General features: G+C 42.6%; 1 protein-coding gene across 11 annotated transcripts in view; it reads left to right on the top strand.

Moving 5' to 3' along the window:
- Positions 1–24093, top strand: part of TAF2 (TATA-box binding protein associated factor 2) — a 112909-nt gene that overhangs the window by 28457 nt on the left and 60359 nt on the right. For all 11 annotated transcript variants that reach the window (XR_008305798.1, XR_008305799.1, XR_008305800.1 and 8 more), the window contains 8 exons: positions 1898–1997; positions 7373–7458; positions 10838–10973; positions 13716–13870; positions 15759–15873; positions 18517–18626; positions 21539–21604; positions 22954–23206. Coding sequence is in view for 8 of the 11 variants with exons in the window: in XM_053244108.1 (XP_053100083.1) it covers positions 1898–1997; positions 7373–7458; positions 10838–10973; positions 13716–13870; positions 15759–15873; positions 18517–18626; positions 21539–21604; positions 22954–23206 (1021 nt within the window). In the remaining 3 variants the exon portion in view is untranslated. The remainder of the gene's footprint in view (positions 1–1897; positions 1998–7372; positions 7459–10837; positions 10974–13715; positions 13871–15758; positions 15874–18516; positions 18627–21538; positions 21605–22953; positions 23207–24093) is intronic.

Here is a 24093-nt window from a genome sequence, read left to right as displayed (position 1 = left end):
GCTAATCTCATGCGTGGCAGCTCTCGCGAGAGCAGCTGCCTGGGAATAGTGATGGGGACAGGAGACAATGGCAGCGGTGGGTGCCTGGCCCGGCTTCCGGTCAGCCAGAGGAGGCGGTGGCCGGCCTGGCCCTGACCTGGCTGCCAGTTGACTGGAGGAGGTGGTGGTGGGCCGGCCTGGTGCGGCCACTGGGAGGAGGGGGTGGGAGAAGGTGGCAGTGGTGGGGAGAGGAAGCCCGCCAGAAAGCACGGGGGGGCCCTGAGAAGCAGGGTTGGGGGATGGCTGGCTGGCCAGCCAGAAAGCCAGGCATGCCAGCGTGGTGGTGGTGGCGGCGGGGGGGGGGGGGGGGGGACGACAGCGGTGGTGGGTGGGCTGGCCGGAGGCACAGATTGTCTGCGCCCAGCCCAGCTAGTATTAAATGAATAAAACGAACTAAAGTATAAGGTTCTTAATATGAATATAAAAAATATCCATTAGTCTGTTGTAGCCAAAAAAAGAGTGCTGTGGGACATTTAGGACTGTAGCCAGGATCCAGAGACATTCATGGCCTGCACTGGGGACGGGTTGCAGATTTTTTCCTCTAGCAACAGGCTGTCCTTCTTCATAAAGACCTGCTTTGGAGTGCCCTCAGGAGCCTGGAGGTCTGCTGCTGCTGGAAGGGGCCAGGGAGCTGTTAAACTCTCCTGAGCACATAGAGCACTGTGCAGCTCTTTGCATCCAGACCCAACAATTTGGTGTTTTTATAATTGTCTTGTTCAAATAGTTCTTAATTTTGTAAGTTTCCTTGTGCATTCATCTGAATGGCAAGATGAGATAGTTCTGTCTTAAATAAACCTATTTTGTGGCATGAGTGTTCATAGGCAAGACCTGATTCTCTCCGATGTAGCTTAAAATGAATCTGTCATGATGAAAGAACAATTTCAACGTAGTTACTTTGAAACCATTAAAAGTAGATAACTAACATCTCATATCCTCATATTCATCCCAACATTGCTTTCATGAGGTACTTGGGCTCAGCCCTGTGTTGAATAGGATGAGTTTGAGAGAGGGTTGATTCATTCCTTAGTTTGAAGCATTTGGGTGCAGATTGGTCATGATAGAAAGAGCTCCTTTAGACATGATGCAGGATTTGTGCATGTTCAGTTGAACCTTTGAAACAGATATAAGGAACTCGCCACATATATCCCATTACACATTAGTATTGATTTTGCCCCAGAATTCAAAAGCAGCTTACAATGCTGGGGTCACCTTTTTTGAGAACAATAATTTGAAAGTCCAACTGCATACACATACATGGAGCTAGTCCAGCAGTTCTCTTGGTAATAATAAAATCATTTTGTTTTGCCCCCCACCCCCGGGTAATTGCATAGAAATGTGCACAACAAATGAATAGATGCATGAAGAAGTAAGTTTTATGTGCAACTTGGAGCTACTTAAAAGCTAGATGGAATTCATTGCAGATAAGTGAGGATGTACTACGTGGTGGTTCACTAGTTTATCTCTAGCACAATGTAAGTTAGATGGCACAGAATTATGATTCAGGGGCTCCTTGTGTCAAGCTAACATCGAGTGATTTGAATATTAGGTTATCTGCTATCTTAATCCATTGTAACTATGTCACTTAGAATAAACCTTTTAAATGTAGGCTTCAGAGGCAGAAGTCATCCGGTTTTTCAGCAGCTCTGTGATTCTCATGAGTCTTGCTTGTTGCCAGGACACACAAATCAGTTCACAGCTCATCAGACTCTTTTTTCCTTAAATGTCTAAAATTGTGTAAGCTGCTAAAATATTTGCACTAGAAAAGTGTGAAGCAGGGGCTGCTGTTTTCTTATTTTCTGAGGTGAAACTGCTCTGTGAATCAAGAGAGGTGGCATTCTTATTTTTTCTCTTTTTACAGGTCAGATGAATGGGTGCTGAAGGGAATATCTGGCTATATTTATGGCCTTTGGATGAAGAAAACCTTTGGCGTAAATGAGTATCGCCACTGGATCAAGGAGGTAATACACCCAGATGGATAGGTCTTTTTGAAAGCACCTGTGTGCTCAAAGTTACAGGAGGATACAGTGAATGCAGCTGCCTGTACTCTTGACTTCTCTTTCAAAGAGAAGCTGTCACAGTTGGGAGAAATTACCCAAAGCCTGAGTGCATATGTTTGCCATTATTAAAATAGCTAATAATCTGTGATTCCTGAGAATGTGGACAAGCTGCTTGGGATGGTGTGGTCCACCACTTGTTCTCTGGACCCTTGCCCGACTTGGCTGCTTCAATCTAGCAGGGAGATGATTCGAGGAGGCCTGGTGAATATCATAAATGCATCGTTGGGGGAGGGTTATGTGCCTCCATGCTTGAAGGAGGCGATAATTAGATCTTTTCTTAAGAAGCCTTTTCTGGATCCCTCGGCGATGGATAGTTATAGGCCAATCTCTAATCTCCCTTGGTTGGGCAAGGTGATAGAGAGGGTGGTGGCTAACCAGCTCCAGGCGGTTTTGGAGGAAACTGATTATCTAGACCCATTTCAAACTGGCTTTAGAGCGGGCTATGGGGTTGAGTCAGCCTCGGTTGGCCTGATGGATGACCTATACCGGGGAATCGACAGAGGGAGTGTGATTCTGTTGGTTCTCTTGGCTCCCTCGGCGGCGTTCGATACCATTGACCATGGTATCCTTTTGGGTCGCCTGGAGGAGTTGGGGATAGGAGGCAGTGCTCTGCAGTGGCTCTGCTCCTATCTCTTGGGCAAATTCCAGTTGGTGGAGCTTGGTGACAGTTGCTCTTCTAAACGAGAGCTGTTATATGGAGTCCCTCAAGGCTCCTTTCTGTCACCAATGCTTTTCAATGTCTACATGAAACCGCTGGGTGAGGTCATCAGAAGATTTGGTGCTGGGTGTTATCAGTATACTGATGACACCCAGATCTACTTCTCTCTTTCATCTGCTTTATCAGGAAATGGTGTTCATTCCCTAAATGCCTGCCTACAGGCATTAATGGGCTGGATGAGGGATAACAAATTGAAGCTGAATCCAAGCAAGTCGGAGGTGCTCTTTGTAGGGGCTCAGAATCTGAAGGATGAGTTAGATCTCCCTGTGCTGGATGGGGTTACACTCCCCCAGAAGGAGCAGGTACGCAGCTTGGGGGTACTCCTGGATCCAAACCTCACCCTGGTTTCTCAGGTGGAGGCTGTGGCCAGGAGTGCTTTTTATCAGCTTAGGCTGATTTGACAGCTGCGTCCATTCCTTGAGGAGGATGACCTCAGAACAGTGGTACACCAGAGGGTAATCTCCAGGCTTAACTACTGTAATGCGCTCTACGTGGGGATGCCTTTGTACATAGTTCGGAAACTTCAGTTAGTTCAAAATACAGCAGCCAGGCTGGTCTCCGGGGCAACTCGGAGAGACCATATTATGCCTGTTTTGAAACAGCTGCACTGGCTGCCGATACGTTTCTGGGCAAAATACAAAGTGCTGGTTATTACCTTTAAAGCCCTGAATGGCTTATGTCCAGGTTACCTTAGAGAGCGCCTTCTTCGGTCTGATCCCCACAGCACACTAAGATCATCTGAGGAGGTCTGGCTCCAGTTGCCACTGGCTTGTCTGGTGGCGACCCAGAGGCGGGCCTTTTCTGTAGCCGCTCCTAGATTGTAGAATGCACTCCCTGCAGAAATCCATAATTTGAATTCTTTATTGGCATTTAGGAGTGCCCTAAAGACCTACCTGTTCGGCCTGGCCTTCCAGGGTTTTTAAATTGTTTTAAAGGGTTTTTAATGTATTGGGTTTTTATAAGGTTTTGAATTGTTTGATTTTTTAGTGGTTTTATTGTATTTTAAAATTTTCATTCCCAATCATTGATTGATTTTAACTGATTTATGATATTTGTGAACTGCCCAGAGCTATTCTGTAAGGGCGGCCTAAAAATTGAACAAATAAATAAATAATAAATAAAACAAATAATAATAAGATATTTCAGTTTACAGGTCCAAATTGCCCTTGGCAATTAAACTGGTGTAGGTGGCAGTGTTAAAATCTAGTTGCTTTTAAGGAAGCATTCTGTTAGGTTCAATTGCCCTCTACTTATAGTAGGCTTAGAGGACCCATTTTTCCACTTCAGGGTGTGTGTTCACAAGCCATCTATGCAGTAAAGACCTTCGTTGTCTGAAGATGTCCAATGTGGTTTGTTTGTTTTTTTGCCGGGGGGGTGGGCAGCAAGATAGAAGACTAGTATGTTAAGGAGGAGGGCTTGGTTAGAAGCTTTCTCCCTGATATTCTAGTTCATCTGTGTACAAGATTTTTATTTTTATTTTGGGGTATGAACAAGCATTCAGTTATGCTAGCTCTCACCTGCAATCCGAAGTGATGAGACGCAGACACTGGCTTATGTACTTGGGGAGAACTATCACTAAATTTTAGGACGCTCTAAATCATTCTACCTAGTGCATGATTTTTGAATTAGTGCAGACCATCTGGTTCTTTTACTTGTGGATCTTTATAGTCTCTATCAACACTGAAATGGGTTCTGTCATACAAAGCAAAAGAGATGGGTTTAGAATGATCTTGATTTAATTTTCTAGCCCAGCATCCTGTCTGCATTTTTTCCTTAAACAGTCTCACATGTTGTTGTGGGAATATTGTATGGTATTCTCCCCACCTCCAGAAAACAGCACTGGCCATCCATTTTTCAGTAATAGTTCACTCTTTCCGCTGACGATCAGGTTTCAAGCAATAGGCTATGTAGAAAAGAAAGTTTCAGCAGGTGTAGTCTTTCCCCCTTTCCCCCTAGCTACCATACAATACAAGCTACATCTGCAAAAATTCCCTCTGTTGGGCTACTTCTAAAGGTATGGAAGTCCTGTCCTCCTTTGTATCTAGTTATTCTATGAAGCAGTAATATCTATCGATCAATCTAAAGTATTTTTTTAACCCAATTCGCAAATCATTACATTGAAAAGCATTCATATGGGTGTACAGAATCTTGTACTCTTTCATTCTAGTATTGGACAAACAATATTAATCTGGATACAAATTTATCTGTTGTATCTTCATCCTTGGAATGTGTATAATATGTAAGTTTTTAACAGAAATATCATGTTCCAAATATATTTTAAGCAGTCTAGTCTTGTTGGAGGTATTGCTTTCCCCCATGCTTTTGCAGTACTGATCCTTGCTGCCATTAATAGCTAAGTTATCATTTCTACATCTTTTTTCCCCCCAATTCAATTTTTATTAATTTTGACAATAATCTTATAATTAACATTCACAACAGATAAACAAATATGGACTTCCCGCTCACACCTCTTCGTGAATCATCAGCTATAAAATTTACCCTTGCTATAATAATAATTCAAAACATAAATTTTAACCTTACAAACACGATTTTAATCAACCCAACCTGCAATTATTACTAGATTTCAAACCCTGATGTAAGATCCATAGTAAGAAAATAGTTCTTTAGATACAACAAGAATGGTTTCCAATCTTCTTTAAAGCATTCTAAATTTTGGTCTCTTATTAATATTGTAAGTTTTGCCATCTCCGCATATTCCAAAATTTTTATCAGCCAATCCTCTTTTGAAGGCAGTTCATTACTGTTCCATTTCTGTGCATATATTATTCTGGCCACCATAGAAGCATACATAAAAAATGTTAAATTAGTTGTAGAAATTACTCCTTGTGATATTCCCGGCAGGAAGGATTCTGGCTTCTTAGGGAATGTCATTTTAAATATTTTCTTTAATTCATTATATATCATGTCCCAATAGGCCTTGGCCTTCCTACAGGTCCACCACATATGAAAAAAAGTACCTTCAGAGTGTCCACATTTCCAACATTTGTTTGAAACATTTTTATACATTAATGCCAATTTTTTTGGAGTCAAATACCATCTATACCTCATTTTATAATAATTTTCTTTTAAAGCATAACATGCAGTAAATTTAAATCAGTTTTCCATAATTTCTCCCAGGCTGCCATTTCTATATTACACCCCACATCTTGAGCCCACTTTACCATGGTCGTTTTAACCACTTCATCTCTTGTCTCCTCCAAAAGTAAAAGCTTATACATTTTAGAAACTAATTTTTCATCATTTTCACATAATTCCTTCTCAAATCCCAACATCTGGTCCTCAAATCCAACTTTAAGATCCTTCTTATATATTTCATTTAACTGGTGGTACTGAAACCAATCTCTAACCAAATTTTGTACTTCAGTTAAACTATTTAGCTTACAATCCTTTCTACATCTTTTAGCGATACTTCTCTTATATATATTTTTAAAAATCACCTTGGGATCGTTAGTTAAATTATAGCCTATCATTTCATTAATTGTTGAAGCGGTAGACTTTAACCTACAATCTACCTTCTTAAAGTTTAATTGCATGCACAATTCAGCAGTGAAAAAAAATCTGTTTAGGATTGCTATACAATCTCCTTTCTAGTGGATTTCAGAAAAAGGAGAAATGCCAGAGTGGTAACCATATTATACTAGTGCAGCAAAAACTAACCAAGAGTTCTCTGGCACCTTAAAAACTGTACACATTCTAGATCAGTGGCCAGAATCCAAAGAGCCCCTTTCAGGGTGACTAAGGGCTTGGGCATGCCTGGTGGGACCTTCTTCCCTCCCCCCCCCCTTCTTGAATAACAGATACCCGTGCCATATATCAAACTTGTTCTAAAAATCCCCTCAATTTCATAAATAGTTTTCTGTGTTGTATGGAAAGCAACTATTCAAGAAACACTAGCTCAAGCTTCGCTTGACACTGTATCCTGCATGTAATAAACAGTCTTTAATTCAAATTGAGTCTTGTAGGTGGAAGATAAAGTGTTAAATTATTTCTGCCCTGGAAATATGCCAGTGGTGTTCAAACGTTATCTTCTGAAGACTTCGCATGTTTTTAAAAATTCAATTTATTATGATCTATAACCAGTCACATGGACAATTGGACTTTCCACATTGGCAGGTAACCTTAAGAAACATAGGAAACTGCCTTATACCGAGACTAACCATTGGTCCATCTAGTTCAGTATTGTCTACACTGACTAACTGATCTTCTTATTGAGGAACTGCTGATGGACTTTCAGGGAATTCTGTGTTGCCCTGGAATACAGTTTGAAGACCATTGTGGTATGCAACTGATCCATGCTCCATACCCCACTGTTTGCTGTTGCTGATCGAAAATGTCAAGTCATAGGACTTGAGTTAAAAGAGTGACTTGGACTATGAATGATACAATGCATAGCCATCCTGTGATGGGTAAGGAAAACATCACTAGATCTAAAAGTATATGTGACAAGATATGGCCGCTGTATATCATTTTGCCTACAGTAGGTCTTATCTATGCAACCAAATATTCATTCACAGTGTTCATGTGTTTTTCATTTCAGGAACTAGACAAAATCGTGGTATTTGAACTGAAGACTGGTGGAGTCTTACTACATCCAATATTTGGTGGAGGAAAAGAAAAAGACAAGTATGTTTAGTTAATTAGTAGATTTATGAGTCCATTAAGATATATACTTTGGATGAATAATGAAGCATTAGGCCAAACCCTTAATTACCTCAGCTGCCTAATGGTCCCACAAGGACATCTCTGGTAAATATTATTTTTGCTTGAATTGTAAAATGGAAGTGAACTGACATAATATCTGCTAAGCAGTCCAAAAACCTTTCCAGTAAAAAGGAAACTGTTTCCCTGGATGAGTGAAGATAACTTTAAAACCTAAATTCTGATACTTTTGCAACTTTTAAAATCCTGCTATAATATCTGATGCATATGCAGAAAGCTCTACAACTCCCCTGCCCCCAAAAGAGCTCGTAACAGTGGAGCCTCTATTGATGCTCATGCTATTGCAGGTTAAGTGAGGGCAAAATACTAGGTCTCCTGTGTCTTAAACTGAGTATATTCTGATGGCAACATCATGCATTCGATATTTAAGAAGCAGGATCCACTGATAGAGAAATACTGTTCAGCAGAATGTGCTTAATGTTGAATTGTTTCCGTCTTGGGAAAGACTTATTAAAGTGGTACAGAGTAAGCTGCCTTATACCGAGTCAGACACGCTCTTATCTGGGAGGAGAGCTGGTCTTTTGGTCTCAAGCATGAATTGTCCCCTTTGCTAAGCAAGGTCCACTCTGGTTTTTATTTAAATGGGAACTACATGTGAGCAGTGTAAGACATTCCCCTTAAGGGATGGGCCACTCTGGGAAGAGCACCTGCCTGCTTGCATGTAAAAGGTTCCAAGTTCCCTCCCTGGCATCTCCAGATAGAGCTGAGAGAGATTCCTGCCTGAAATCTTGGAGAAGCCACTGCCAGTCTGTAGACAATACTGAGCTTGATGGAGAAATGGTCTGACTCAGTATATGGCAGATTTCTATGTTCCCATTGGTCCATCTAGCTCAGTTTTGCCTGCCCTGACTGGCAACAGCTTCTCCAAGGTTTCAGACAGGAGTCTTACTCTGCCCTACCTGGAGGTGCCAGGGATGGTTTTTATCTATCTATCTATCTATCTATCTATCTATCTATCTATCTATCTATCTATCCGATTTCTATACTGCCCTTCCAAAAATGTCTCAGGGCTGTTTACACAGAGAAATAATAAATAAATAAGATGGATCCCTGTCCCCAAAGGGCTCACAATCCAAAAAGAAACATAAGATAGATACCAGCAACAGTCACTAGAGGTCCTGTGCTGGGATTGGAGAGGGCCAGTTACTCTCCTCATGCTAAATAAAGAGAATCACCACTTTAAAAGGTGCCTCTTTGCCAAGTTAGCAGGGGCATTGAATCTGGGACCTTCTGTTTGCAAAGCAGAGGAGAGCTGGTCTTGTGGTAGCAAGCATGACTTGTCCCCTTAGCTAAGCAAGATCTGCCCTGGTTGTATATGAATGGGAGACTTTATGTGTGAGCACTGTAAGATAGTCCCCTCAGGGGATGGAGCAACTCTCCAAGATAGGGCTGAGAGAAATTCCTGCCTGCAACCTTGGAGAAGCCGCTACCAGTCTGTGAAAACAATAATGAGCTAGATAGACCAACGGTCTGACTCAGTATATGGAAGCTTCCTATGTACTATTGAACTATGGCTAAAACTATTTCAATATCTCTGCCAGCAAAGTGTACTGGCTATTAGTGTTCCCTCTAACAGGAATTTCCAGATGTTGTTTAGTACAACTCCCAGCATCCTCAGCTGCATTGGCTTTGGCTGGGGATTATGGGATATTATTTATTTATTTTACACATTTCTATACCGCCCAAAATCTGAATCTCTGGGCGGTTCACAACAAGATAAAAATAACATTAAAACATAAGTTAAAAACAAAAACAAGAAATTTAAAACACAACAGTTTAAATTTTTTAAAACAATATTCTAAAACAACTTTAAAAACAATCAAAACAGTATCCATTAAAAGCCTGGGTGAACAGATGCGTCTTTAAAGACTTAAAAAAATTATCAGAGATGGAGAGGCTCTTATTTCACTAGGGAGCACATTCCAAAGCCTTGGGGCAGCAACGGAGAAGGCCCGTCCCTGAGTAGCCACTAGACGAGCTGGTGGCAAATGCAGACGGCCCTCTCCTGATGATCTCAGTGGGTGTTGGGGTTCATGCCGAAGAAGGCGTTCCCTTAAATACCCAGGGCCCAAACTGTTTAGGGCTTTATAGGTTATAACCAGCACCTTGTATTTTGCCCGGAAACATCTCGGCAGCCAATGTAACTCCTTCAATATGGGAGTAATATGGTCTCTCCTAGATGACCCAGAGACCAACCTGGCTGCCACATTCTGAACTAGCTGTAGTTTCCAGACTATGTACAAGGGCAGCCCCACATAGAGCACATTGAAGTAATCCAGTCTGGAGGTTACCAGCAAATGTACCACTGTTTTGAGGTCGTCTGTCTCAAGAAATGAGCACAGCTGGCATATCAGCCAAAGCTGATAGAAGGCACCTCTGGCCACTGCCTCAACCTGGGACACCAGGGAGAGACTTGGATCCAGAAGCACTCCCAGACTGCGTACCTGTTCCTTCTGGGGAAGTGTGACCCCATCCAGAACAGGCAGATCAAAATCGTCTCCCGAGTTTCAACCCCGCACAATGAGTACCTCCGTCTTAGCCGAATTCAGTCTCAGTTTGTTATCCCTAATCCAGCCCATTACTGGCTCCGGACAGGCATGTAGGGAGGTTATGTCCTCTCCCGATGATGCTGACATGGAGAAATAGATTTGGGTGTCATCAGCATACTGATAGTACCCTGCACCAAATCTCCTGATGATCTCTCCCAGCGGTTTCATGTAGATGTTAAACAACATTGGAGACAATACGGAGCCCTGAGGGACACCATACAAAAGTTCAGATTTTGAAGAACAACAGTCTCCAAGGGACACCATCTGGAACCTGCCCAAGAGTTAGGAGCGGAACCACTGCAGAGCAGTGCCTCTCACTCCCAACCCCCTCAGACGCTCCAGAAGGATAGTATGGTTGATAGTATCGAAAGCCGCCGAGAGGTCCAAAAGGACCAACAGAGTCACACTTCCTCTGTCTACTCGTAATCAAGTAGATCTGGGAATCCCTGTTACAGCGAACACTGTTGGCTATTCACTTTGGCTCTTTAACACTTGTTTGCTGCTGGAAGTACTCCTGACTGTGCTCTACTTGAGAAGTTTACCTTTGATCAGTTGCTGGATCTGTCTAGATGCCGCAGTAGGATTGCCATGGTTTTCCCTTGGCTTTCTTACTACCTATCTTACTACTTTGTGTTGTAGTTTCTCCTGTTAACTTTGGAGGGATTTTCCTGCAGCATTTTAACCCCCCCCCCCAAAAAAAACACCTTCTTGAAATGTTTGGTTTTATTTTCCAGCCCTGCATCACATTTGCATTTTTCTATAAAACATCCTCACACATTATCATGGGAATATTACACTATGTTCCAGTGCAAAGCCCACCTAGTCATGAGACTCATAGAAAACAGAATAAGCATGGAATTCATGTTGCAAGTAAGTGTTTGAATCATCACATAAAATACATTTGTTGCCTTAAAATTAGTATTTAGAGATCCTGCCGCTGATAATTAAAAGGCCTTTGTGTGGTATTGCTTTTACTAGGACCATCAAAAATGCCAGAGTAGTAAGCAAGCATTCAGGTTCTCTAGAGCTGCTCTTCTTTAGGCTGGAGGCTGAGCAAAATAATGGGAGGATGGGCCAAAGCTGGGCATGATGTTGAAGCCAAATGGTCTGCCGTTTGTAACAATCTTAAGGTAGAGTTCAGGCACTCTTAGGCAGACTTGATTAGATTAGCTAGGTTCAAAACAAATTTCATGTTACATTGAAGCTTGCTGGGACACAGAAGCTTAATGGCAGTTCCTCCATGTTTTATACGTTTACTTGTTGTACTTATAGGCAGCCTTTTATCTCTAGACGTCAAGATATTTATATTTTAAAAATATAAAACCTAGCAGTTACTTGGATTTGACTCTATTAATCAAGCAGAGTATGCTGATCCCTTGTCAGGCAGAAGTAAAGAGAAACACGGTGGTCTTTATGTTAAGTACAGAGTCAACCTGATGTTGGTGATCTTTTTTGTTGAAAAAGAAAAAGCCTGCCTGCAACCTTGGAGAAGCCACTGCCAGTCTGAAGATAATACTGAGCCAGATAGACCAATGGTCTGACTCAGTATATGGCAGCTTCCTATGTTCCTATATAAGACATGCTTGGAATGAACTCTTCCTTCCCCAGCCGTACCATGGTTAAAGAAATAAATTGGCACCAGCAGTTACTGCAGTTAAAAGCTAATCAGATCCTTTACTTAATCAAGATTTGAAACCAAGGTTTGAAATTGATCAGCAAACCCTGGTTAACAATTTTTGTCTGGTCTAAGTAGCCAAGCCAAAACAGATATCACCAAACTCTGTCCCTGACCTTGCGTAACATTTCAGCATGAGGTCGGGGACATGCTCCAGCTTTCCTTCCCGGTTCCAAGGTGAGAGCAGGGAGGGGGCAGGGATCATTCCTACAGTTCTACTGGGCTTTGATCCTTGTCTCCTGCCCAGCTCCAAACTTGGAGCTGAGAAGTAGAGTCACAGGCTTGCCATTTGGGTGGTTTTCTACAAGATGCTCAGAATGACTTGCCAGCCCAGGGCCAAAACAGCAAGCCTCAACCTTTCCAGCCTCAAAGATTTCCAGAGCTGGAGGGGAAGGCCAGAATTTGTTTTGGCACTAGGCTGTTGAAGAATTCCAAGTACCTTAGTAGCCCAGTGCTCAAATAATAATAATAATAATTATTATTGTTATTATTATTATTTTACATTTTATATCCCGCTCTTCCTCCAAATAGCCCAGCGCGGTGTACTACATACTTAGGTTTCTCCCCACAACAACCCTGTGAAGTAGGTTAGGCTGAGAGAGAAGTGACTGGCCCAGAGTCATCCAGCTAGTATCATGGCTGAATGGGGATTTGAACTCGGGTCTCCCCGGTCCTAGTCCAGCACTTTAACCACTACACCACACTGGCTTCAAGCTCCAGTCTTCCTCTCCAACCCGAAGCTGGAGAGTGGGGTAGGGATTTTCCCCATAGTTGCTTGCCATTGCCAAGTACTGCACTACCCTTCTCCTCTCCTCCTACTTGCCAGAAGGGAAATAGAACATTTTGCTGTGTCAAATAGAATTGTCCCTGTCCTCCACCCCCTGCCAGTTTATAAGGAATGTATTTAATCACAATTAATGTTGGTGTATTTAATCACAATTAATGTTTCTTTTAACTCATTATGGTGGGAAGGTGGATCTTTGCTCAGGAGATAGAGTGAGATCGCACAGTCCACTTCTGATCTCTTAAGAGAATGCCAGAACTGGATTGCTCAACCCAGACTATTTTATAGTCATTTGTTTGTGCTCCTGCTTAGATTATTGGATATGCAGTTGCCAGATGATCTCACTAGTAAAGCCTAGACTTGCTTAGATTCCACTGTCCAACTCCGTCACGTTGCCTTATCATACTCTGGAGCCTCGGCTGCATGGGCACCTCTCTGCATGGGTAGCTGTTTGTGTAGTCAACCATTGTGGCATGGGCTAGTTTTATAACCACACCCAGGAAGTGAGGTTTCTTCTTTGTGTATTGCATAGCTGGCCATGGAATCAGACCACTGCTTACAAAACTATGGTATTCGCCATTTAGCTGAATGATCTCTTCCCTGCACAGAACTGTTTTTCAATGGAAAACGTAACCTAACCATAGCTTATTAGCTTGCTTTCTGTTACTATGCATGTAATAAAGAAGCCATAAGACAATGACTTTGTCAATAGTTATGAGCTGCGATAACTAAATAAATACTAGATGCTGAGGACAAGCAAGAGGGGAAGGCCATAATTGTAATGTCCTCCTGTGAGCACTCAATGACCTCTGCCTGTCTGCGGTTAGACTGGTGGCCTATCTAGACCACAGGCCTATCCAGCAAGGCACATCTTATAATCTGTTTGCAAACCATGTGTGTTGGAGCTGATCTGTGTTGCCTTTGCTTCAAAAGTAGCTGAAGTCATAATGGCCAGATCGTTAAATGTCTTGATATATTGAGATCTTGCTCTTCCTGCTGTCACTTTAAAAGTAATGTCTGAACCATCTCCAGTACTGTCTTTGTTTTAAAATGAATTATATATTCAGTTATGTGATAGTCGTTCATATTTCTTAAGGATATACTATCGCTTGTCCTGTCTTGAATACTGAGTGAAATTAACTTTTTGTCTTAGGTTTTTAACAAACTGTTGAGTCTGGCCAGCACAGCCTCATCTCAAAAGTTCCAGTCTCATATGTGGAGTCAGATGCTGGTTTCCACATCTGGGTTTTTGAAATCCATCTCCAATGTCTCTGGCAAAGACATCCAGCCGTTAATAAAGCAATGGGTGTATCCTTTTTATTCTCGCTCTGGGATAGTAACAATGAAGATGAAAAGTAGCTATTCTTTGGTCCTGAAATTCAAAGCAACCTTAAATTTGTAGAGTTGCAAACAAAGATGCTTAAAATTAAAGAATTTGGTCAAATTGTTGTGATCAAGGCCCCTTTTGTAAAGGATTATCAGCAGTGCAGTTTGTGTTCTCATTTTTTAAAATTTTCAGTATTGTAATTGTCTGAAGCGGGAAGGGAAATTGCAGCATTTTGTTCTCCCTCTCAAAGACTTAAAGGGACTCTGGCTGAATTCAGGGCCAAACTACACAGCAAGGATCCAGAGGCTTTTGAGAAACATTCAGAAGTCGGATATGGAAAATGGCATCATCTGGTGCATTCTCGGATGTGGGAATTCCAGAACATTCAGCCTGGCACCAAAACACTTGAGGCAGCACACTAGTAGCTTAGATCTCTCTAAATTAATAACAGAGTGTGGCTGGTGCAAAACTTACTGGCAGTGGTAAAGCTGCTGGGTGGTACTGATCTGTATGTTTCAGTTCGTCTTGACCTTAGCTTGGGGAGAGAGATTGAAAGAGAGAGAGACTGACATGCACAGTTAAGTTCACGCCAAAGAGAATAAATGCCAATGCCTACAGTCCACCAATAGGCAGCTATTTAGGAAGGTGGGTTTTGTGTGTTGTTTTCACAGTAGTCTTATGTACAGGACTGGATTCTCCATATGGAGAATGGTGTACTCTTAAGTCATTTTTCATAAAGTCCACTATGGTAGCAGAGACATCCTGGAAGGAGGTCTTCTGCATCCCAACCTTAAGTCCCCAGATGTTGGGCTATAATTCCCTTCATCCCCAGCCACAATGGCCAAGGTAATGGTGAGAGTTGTAGTCCAACAACATCTGGGAGCCCAAGTTTGAGAATCCCTACACTAATAAACTCTTCAGTCATAAGGGCATAACATTGTGTGTTAAAAGTACCCTGTGTTGCTCCTATTGCCTCACTTCTAATCTTCTTCCTCAGTGAAAGCAATACAGGTGTTAAAGGGTTTGTTAGTGGAGGTAAATTTCATATGAAGATTAGTTTAGATCTGGATCGTGATCCATTCGCATTCAGGATATGTGGGTTACTGTGCCTGCACAGTAATATCTCTGATAGATGGAATAGCTCTTTGTGGCGCACTGCCCTTCACGAGTTCATTGTGCCCGTTATTTCCACCACTTGGGGCACCCTTTAGCTCAGTTTCAAATGTGCATTATTTAGTTCAGTCATGTAGTACTCTAAAGGGGAGAAGCTACTTAGTCCTCTCTCCTCGCCTCTTGTGTTAGACTTTTATATTTTAAAAGGCTTGTCTGGTATGATATATAAAGCTTAGGTCATATAATCACTATTGGATTTCTTTAGAATATAATGAAATGTTGGGGGAGAACCCAATAACCTAGTTCACACATGCATGGCTGTCATCTTTTCTCATCGCCGAATTACTCAGTTTGTGATGACTGAACAACTGACTGTGAATTGACTACACTGAAAAGTATTGTATGTAAGATGATGGGAAAACCCATCATTCACACATGCAGGCGATCAGATAAATGACATTTAATGTATGAACATGCCATAGGATTCTGCAAATCAGAATACAAGGGCAGCAAATTATGATTTACACCTGCATTTTGAGACTAGTGTTTGAATTGCCAAGAATGGTGAATTCAAAAGTTCAGTACCACTTTTGCCATTGGGATTGTTATTGAAGTGCAGCAATGTACAACCTCTTCCATTTATTCTATATGCAAGGGCACCATTCATCAGGAAGTCCTCCTTCACAAGCATAATGATAGAAATATAAATGGCTTGTATTTGTAACACATCTGTTATTGTCCTATTTCGTGTATTAGAGATCAGAGTGGTGTGGTAAAATTTTATGGCAGTTTTGCATTTAATAGAAAACGAAACGTTTTGGAGTTAGAAATAAAACAAGATTATACATCTCCTGGAACACAGAAATATGTGGTAAGGCTTTACTGAAATATATCATTTTTTTAAACAGTTATGCCATACAATTAGTTATTGTTAAAATGTTACTGTCATTATATTAGGTAGGTAGTTTGTTTGGCACTCTAATTTATAAGCAGAAGACAGGAGTCTGGTAGGGATGTGCGAACCGGTTCAAATTCAAACTGAACCAGCCATCAGGTTCGAGCTGCAGGTTCGAATTTGAACCGAACCAGGGGGTGGTTCGATTCTAACCGGTTTGAACTGGTTTGGACATCCAAAAATTGGTGGGATTGTAGCTAGCACCCAGGGGTACCTGCCACCCAAACCCCAAAGCAATCGGACACTCGTATGATTTTTTATGAATTTTTGAAAATTATTTTTATTTTTCTCTCAGGGTATAATGGGACTCGAACCAGGCCATTATACCTTATTGTGGAGCACCCATGGGTGCCAACAACCATCCAAACCCTGAAGCAATCGGACAGTCCTACGATTTTTTATGAATATTTGAAATATTTTCAATTATTTTTCTCATAGAGTATAATGGGACCCGAACCAGCCCATATCCCCTATTGTGGAGCACCTAGGGGCACAAAAGCGGGGTAGGTGGTAGACAGACAGGGGTGCCTACCACCCACAAAACCCCAAGGCAATTGGACACTCCTCTGATTATTGGTGAATTTTAAAATTGTTTTTGAATTCCTCATAGGGAATAACTAGGATTGCAGCAAATGTATAGCTTCAAGTCGGGTGGAAAGGAGTGTCCTAGAGCGGACTGTGGTAGTTGGTAGTTCCTAGGGTGGGCAAGGAAGCTATCAGAATTATTTGAAAGGAATTGGGCAAAGGGCTGATTTTTAAGTGATTTTGAAGTTTATGTGTCTTTAAGGTTAGCAGATGAGAGTGAACTCATGGTTTGTCATTGAAAATCTAATATGCTACCAAAGAATCTACACTCAGAACACTTCAGAAACAAGAAAACCCAGTGCCCCATGGATTAGCAACCCATGGGGGTGGTTGGCACCCTCTTTGCACTAGACCACCACTCACTCTGGGCCACCCCATCACCCCACAAGTGGCTTTAAGGTTTTTCTCCATAGGGAAGAATGGAGGTTTCAGCAGCCCCATAACTGCACTTGGGGGGTGCTGGGGTGGCCCAGAACGAGGGTGCCAACCACCTCCATGGGTTGCTAACCCATGGGGTACTGGGTTTTGTTGTTTCTGAAGTGTTCTCAGTGTAGATTCTTTGGTAGCATATAAGATTTTCAATGACAAACCATGAATCCACTCTCATCTGCTAACCTTAAAGACACATAAACTTCAAAAATCACTTAAAAACCAGCCTTTTGCCCAATTCCTTTCAAATAATTCTGATAGCTTCCTTGCCCACCTTGGGAACTACCACCCACCATACTCCACTCTAGGACACCCCTTTCTCCCCGACGTGAAGCTATACATTTGCTGCAATCCTCATTATTCTCTTTGAGGAATTCCAAAATAATTTAAAAATTCACCAATAATCAGAGGAGTGTCCGATTGCCTTGGAACTTTGTGGATAGTAGGCACCCCTGGTTGTCTACCACCCACCCCACTTTTGTGTCCCTAGTTTCTCCAAAATAGGGGATATGGGCTGGTTCGGGTCCCATTATACCCTATGAGAAAAATAATTTAAAATATTTCAAATATTCATTAAAAAATCATAGGGGTGTCAGATTGCTTCGGGGTTTGCATGGTTGTTGGCACCCATGGGTGCTCCACAATAAGGAATAATGGGCTGGTTCGAGTCCCATTATACCCTATGAGAAAATAATTTTCAAAAATTCATAAAAAATCGTACGAGTGTCCGATTGCTTTGGGGTTTGGGTGGCAGGTACCCCTGGGTGCTAGCTACCATCTTACCAATTTTTGGATGTCCGAAACTGTTCGAATTCTAACCGAACCAGGGGGAGGTTCGAGCAAAACCAAAACCGAACCACCCCCTCCTGGTTTGAACCTGGTTCGAACCGAACCGGGCAAACCGGTTTTGTGCACATCCCTAGAGTCTGGCCCACATTTATTCTAAACTTGTTCAACTTAAATCAACTAAATGCAGCATCTTTTTCACGATAAGAGCTCATCTGTGACCTCTTTCCTTAGGAGGCAATACAGTACACATTTTTACTTCTTAGCGGTTAACCTCAAACTGTGAATCAACTCGTGAAAAATTTGACACACAGAATTCCATTAACCTCTGGCTTCCTTATTTCCAGAACTTGGTATCTTTGCCATTCCAATGTCAAATGAGACCTCTTCCTACTACTATGAGAGCAAGAAACCTACTTTTTAAAATGAAAAATAATGGGGATCAGAGGATTGTACTGAAGGTGCTTGGTTCCCAGGCAGCTCATTCAAAATAAAATGTAGTGTAGTGACTAGAATATTGTATATAGGCTTGGGAACATGAAGCTCAGTGGTAGCCCTGGCAGATCACTTTCTCTCTGGCTAGCATACCTTTCATGGTGGTTGTGGCTGGGGAAAAGGTTGCTCTGAGGTAGAAGGGGGACACAGATGTAATGAACAGCCATCTCTTGTTGACTTGTGCATTAAATCATTGGTTCTGCCAGTGTTTGTTGGTTTATTATGTATTTACAGAATAAACATTTTCAAAAAATCTTTTCTAAGGGCCCTCTCAAAGTGACAGTGCAAGAGCTGGACGGATCTTTCAATCACACTCTGCAGATAGAAGAAAACAGCCTTAAGCATGACATTCCCTGCCACTCGAAGAGCAGACGGTAGGAACTGAACCATGTGTAGAGTGTTCTTAAATCTCCTATGAGTGGGAAAGCTGTCATCATCTCTCACTTCTATGTTCTGTGGCTCCCACAGCAGTGTGGGAGCCACTGAACGCCACTCCTTGCTGCTCCAACAGGGTAATGTGAGAAGCCACATGGGGAAAGTCCTCATTCTAGCTTCTCCCAATGCCAGTGTGACCTTTCTAGCAACAGAAGTAACACTAGTATGGGGGAGGAGCCACAGCGTTTGCTTGTCCCATGTTATTCAGACTTCTAACATGATCCTGCTGAGCTGGGGCCACAGTAATGGATCACACATTGTCATTGTACTGAAGAAATCTGGCCTCAGATGTTAGCTGCTTTGGAGTTCCCAATTTAGGAATAAAGCCATGTTGGAAGAGTGGGATATTTGCCCTTCTCTGCTGCTCTGGGTCCAAGGGCTTCTCACGTGTGGGTTACCTTGATCCATGTGTCTCCAAGGCAGGACTATGATAATTAGCTTAGATTTTAAGTTCAGGAGGAGCAAGCCCCTCCTTTTTAGTCCTGCAAAGGCTCCAGGCAGTTTCTCAGCACTTCGGCGCTTTCTACTTTCATTTCCCCTTCCTTTGTCTCTTCCTCTTCTCTTCCATTTGTCTCCCTCCTTTCTTCTCCATTTTGCTCCTCCCAGTCTCAAAATTTTGGAAAGAACCCCAGAGTACCCCTTTCACAAGTACTGAGGGATCCTGAAATTGCCTGCTGGCTTGCTACCTCCCCCCCCCCCCGCGACACCACCATTGCGCCCATGTTCGCCAGCGTGTCTCTTTTCGGCCCAGAGGCCCCAGGACCATGCGAATGCCACCGATCAGCTGTTCGGCGGCTTCCCACAGCAAGAGACACCGCAGCCGTCAGCAGGGGGACCAGCCTGAGCAGCAGCCTGATTATTGGTCCTACTGGGTAATTTCAGAGTATTAACAAAGTTATCCACATAATGTGATCTTGAGGATGCACAGATACAGTAATGAGTTCTATCTCATGGATATAGAAGGGAGGATGCTTGACGAAAGAATGAACCTCTGAAAATGAAGGTTGGCAAAAACATTTGGGAACATCTGAACTTAAGAACAGCTCTGCTAGATCAGGCCCAGGGCCTATCTAGTCCAGCATCCTGTTTCAGAAAGTGGCCCAGTAGATGCCTCTGGGGAACCCTCGGGCAAGACATGAGAGCATGCCCTCTCTTCAGCTGTTGCTCCCCAGCAACTGGCATTTAGAGGCATTGTGCCTCTGAGGCTGGAGGTGGCTCACAGCCACCAGACTAGTAGCCATTGTCAGCAAGTCTAAAACCTGACCTCCATCAATTTATCTAGACCCCCTTTAAAGCCATCCAAGCTGGTGGCCATCACCACATCCCATGGCAAGGAATTCCATAGATTAATTAGGCGCTGTGTGAAAAAGTGCTTTGTCTTGTCAGTCCTAAATGTCTTGACCTTCAGTTTCATGGGAAGACCCTTGGTTTTAGTGTTGTGAGAGAGGGAGAAACATTTCTCACTGTCCACTCTTTCCACTCCATGTTTATTATACATCTCTATCATGTCTCCCCGTAGTCGCCTCTTTTCCAAAGTAAAGAGCCACAGATGCTGTAGCCTTGCCTCATAAGGAAGGTGCTCCAGGCCCCTGATCATTTTGGTTGCCCTCTGCTGCAGCTTTTCCAGTTCTACAATATCCTTTTTGAGATATGGTGACCAAAACTGTATGCAGTACTGCAGATGTGGCCACATCATAGGTTTGTGTAAGGGCATTATAATTTTAAGTCACCTTAAATGGCGCAGTAGGGAAATGCTTGACTAACAAGCAGAAGGTTGCCGGTTTGCATCCCCACTGGTATGTTTCCCAGACTATGGGGAACAGCTATATCTGGCAGCAGCAATATAGGAAGATGCTGAAAAGCATCATTTCATACTGTGTGGGAGGAGGCAATGGTAAACCCCTCCTGTATTTCTACCAAAGACAACCACAGGTCTCTGTGGGCACCAGGAGTCGAAATTGACTCAACGGCACACTTTACCTTTATCTTTATTATAACATTAGCATTTCTATTTTCGGTCCTCTTCCTAATGATCCCAAGCATGGAATTGTCCTTTTCTCTGCTGCTGGCATCCAAGGGCGTCTCCTTGAGTGGGTTGTGATTCTCCACGTGACCCCGAAGGCAGGACTATGCAGATTAGTTCGAATCTTGAAAAGGTGGAGAAACATGATCCCACCCAGTGCTTTTAGGACATGAAATCCAAGAGTACTTTGAAGAAGAGAAACACATAGTGAAAGTAACTATAACAAAAACACTGATCTAAGAGCAGCCCCACCCCCCAAACTTCCAGCTATTTGGAAAAAACTGATAGTGTCCAACAAAATGGTGGATCATATGAGAGACTTCATTGTTTTTAAGCAAATAATTTAGAGATATCTCCACCAAGGGATGGTCCCTACTGAATAGGCACAGGTGCTAAGAAGGGTGGGTCGAGACGCCCTTGGATGCAGCAGCAAGAAGCAGCCTTCACGCGAAGTGAACCATTCTCTGCTGCTGGCATCCAAGAGCATCTCATAGAGTGGGGACATACCACAGCCCTTGGCCCAACTGGGGGTGGGGGGTGGGGGCACCTACACCTACTCCAACTCCAATGGTCACGTGGAGAATCATAACCCACTCGAGACGCCCTTGGATGCAGCAGCAAGAAGAAGCCTTCAGTGAACCAATGCTCCATTTCACAGCTGCTGTGCATCAAGTCTATCCACATATCTGCTTGGACTAAATCACGTTTTGGTGATCAACTATAGCCACTTTTATGACCTTTTATTTAAACTTTTAATCTGTCTCTGTAGAGTTGAAAAAATAAAGTGATTTTAATATACATTCCTCTTTTCTTTTTTTTTAAACACAGGAATAAGAAGAAAAAGATTCCTCTAATGAATGGAGAGGAAGTGGACATGGATCTTTCTGCCATGGAGTAAGCTAACAGAAACAAAGGGAGGTTGGCTATCCTCCTAATCTGCTGTGTAGGGTTGTCCCAAGCACATAAATTGAATGATAGTGGCCCCAAACCCAGAGCAGCAGTCTGAATGTGGAAACAGCAGCTAGCTTCCATTTATGCATTGCCCACCCCCTCAACACACCCAGTTGGAAAGGCAGCACTAGTAAACTATTAGAAGATGCTTCATTCCGCCCCTTCCCCCACCCCGACCAAACAGGTGAGCATCACTCCCTTTCTGACAACTCTGAACATGCCCAGAGGGAGTGTTCTTGAAGGTCAGCAGTGGGCATTTAGCTATCAGTGATCATAATTCTGTGGCTCAGGCAAGTGATTATAACAGTTGGCACATAATAGCTTCAGTAATCATGGTAGTATTAGAATTGAGTGCAATGGTAAGTCCAGCATGCTGCTTTAGAGCAGAATAATAAAGCCTAAGGTACCCCTGACTATATTTTCCCCTCCATCCACTTCCTTGAATAACAGTCGCTGTGCCCTTGTAATAGTAGTATCAATAGTTTGATTCAGCAAACCCATCCTTATGTCTTCTTTATTTGGAGGATAAAGGGTTGGAACATCACAAAGTGTGCTAAACTTCTGTTTTTTTCACATGTTATGTTTTCCTACAAACCCCAGTTTGAAGAGGGTATGCAAACCATTGTTTGGAGACATGGCACTAACCAGAGTTAGCAAAACCAAAATTTGGATTTTATCTCATGTTATTTAAGATAAATATGTATTTATTTAACCCAAGTGTATTGCACTTTATTTATTTATTTATTTTAGTATTCCATGTATTTAACTCAGTTGTATCCCGCCTTTCTTATGTTGTGGAACTCAATGGATGTCATAGCAAATTATGGCTAGTGAAAACCATGAAGTAGAGGAGGGAATCCATATGAGGAAAAGGGAATCCACATGTGGGAGTGAGTGCTGTAGTAGAGCTCCCAATCACCAAATTATGGGTTGATATTATGCCTGAATTGAGCCACTGAAGAATACACACACACAGTTTTCACATGTAACTAGCAATATCATATGCCAGTTTCTATAAAGTGTGGCACTGTCCTCAAGTCTGATGTATGGTCATTGCTATCAGTTTGTAAGCCATTGCCTGATTTTTCGAACTGTATTACCAGAGACATCCCATTCAAGACAACAAAAGTGTTAACTCTGGTTTTGCAGAATGGAAGGAAATCGGAAATGAGGAAGAATTTCATTTTTATGACTGTTTACCATGTTTAGCAGCCCACATGTTAAATGCTGCCACTAGTCTGTATGTTTGTTCTGTTTTAAGCCATAGCACAAACTTTCCTCTTCTCTTTTAGCGCTGATTCCCCTTTGCTCTGGATAAGAATCGATCCGGACATGTCCGTCTTAAGGAAGGTAGAATTTGAGCAGGCTGACTTCATGTGGCAGTACCAGCTCCGATATGAAAGAGATGTGGTTGCCCAGGAAGAATCTATTTTGGCCCTCCAGAAGTTCCCCACTCCAGCATCACGACTTGCACTGACTGATATACTTGAGCAAGAGCAGTGTTTCTACCGAGTGAGGATAATGGCATGCTTCTGTCTTGCAAAGGTGAGGTGTGGGACATGTAGGACTAGCTTCACAAGAGAGTTCTGTTCTGTGCTGTCAGAGGTGCTAGAAATCTTCAGAGCAGCAAGTTGTGAACTGTAGAATTTGGTAATCTGAGTCTGAGCAATTGGAGAATAGTGTGTGAACAAGCTGTATTTTTCCTAGTTGCTTAGAACAGGGTTTCTTAACCGTGGACCCCCAGATGATGTTGGACTACAACTCCCACCATCCCCAGACATGGCTTTTGTGGCTGAGGATGATGGGAGTTGTAGTCCAAAAACATCTGGGGGCCCAAGGTTAAGAAACCCTGGCTTAGAAGATGTTCCTGTAGCAATGGTTGGCCTTCCTATTTATACATAGAAAGCTGCCATATACCAAGTCAGACCCTTGGTCTATCTAGCTCAGTATTCTTTACACAGACTGGCAGCAGCTTCTCCAAGGTTGCAGGCAAGAATCTCTCTCAGCCCTATCTTGGAGTTGCCAGGGAGAGAACTTGGAACCTCTTGCATATTAGCATGCAGGTGATCTTCCCAGAGTGGCCCCATCCCATAAGGATGGGACATCTTACAGTTCTCACATGTGGTCTCCCATTCAAATACAAACCAGGGCAGACTTTGATTAGCAAAGGGGACAATTCATGCTTGTTACCACAAGTCCAGATCTCCTCCATTCTGCTCTGCACTGATTTCTCTCCCACTTTGTGACACTGAACACATAGCAATCAGTTGTGGGATGTGCATGAAGCTTGCTCTTAGTCTGTCCAGTGCCTGAGTTGTCATGTTGATTATGAGCAGATATGTCAAGTCTGAGCCTTGTATATCTCAACTTTTGCTGTGATTGATTGATTAAGTGGCATCAGGTCGGTGTTGATTCTTAGCAACCACATAGAT

This window comes from Hemicordylus capensis, chromosome 4, assembly GCF_027244095.1.
Source record: "Hemicordylus capensis ecotype Gifberg chromosome 4, rHemCap1.1.pri, whole genome shotgun sequence".
NCBI lineage: Eukaryota > Metazoa > Chordata > Lepidosauria > Squamata > Cordylidae > Hemicordylus > Hemicordylus capensis.
Note: the sequence above shows the minus strand (reverse complement) of the source record. Positions and strands in the feature narration are given on the sequence as shown.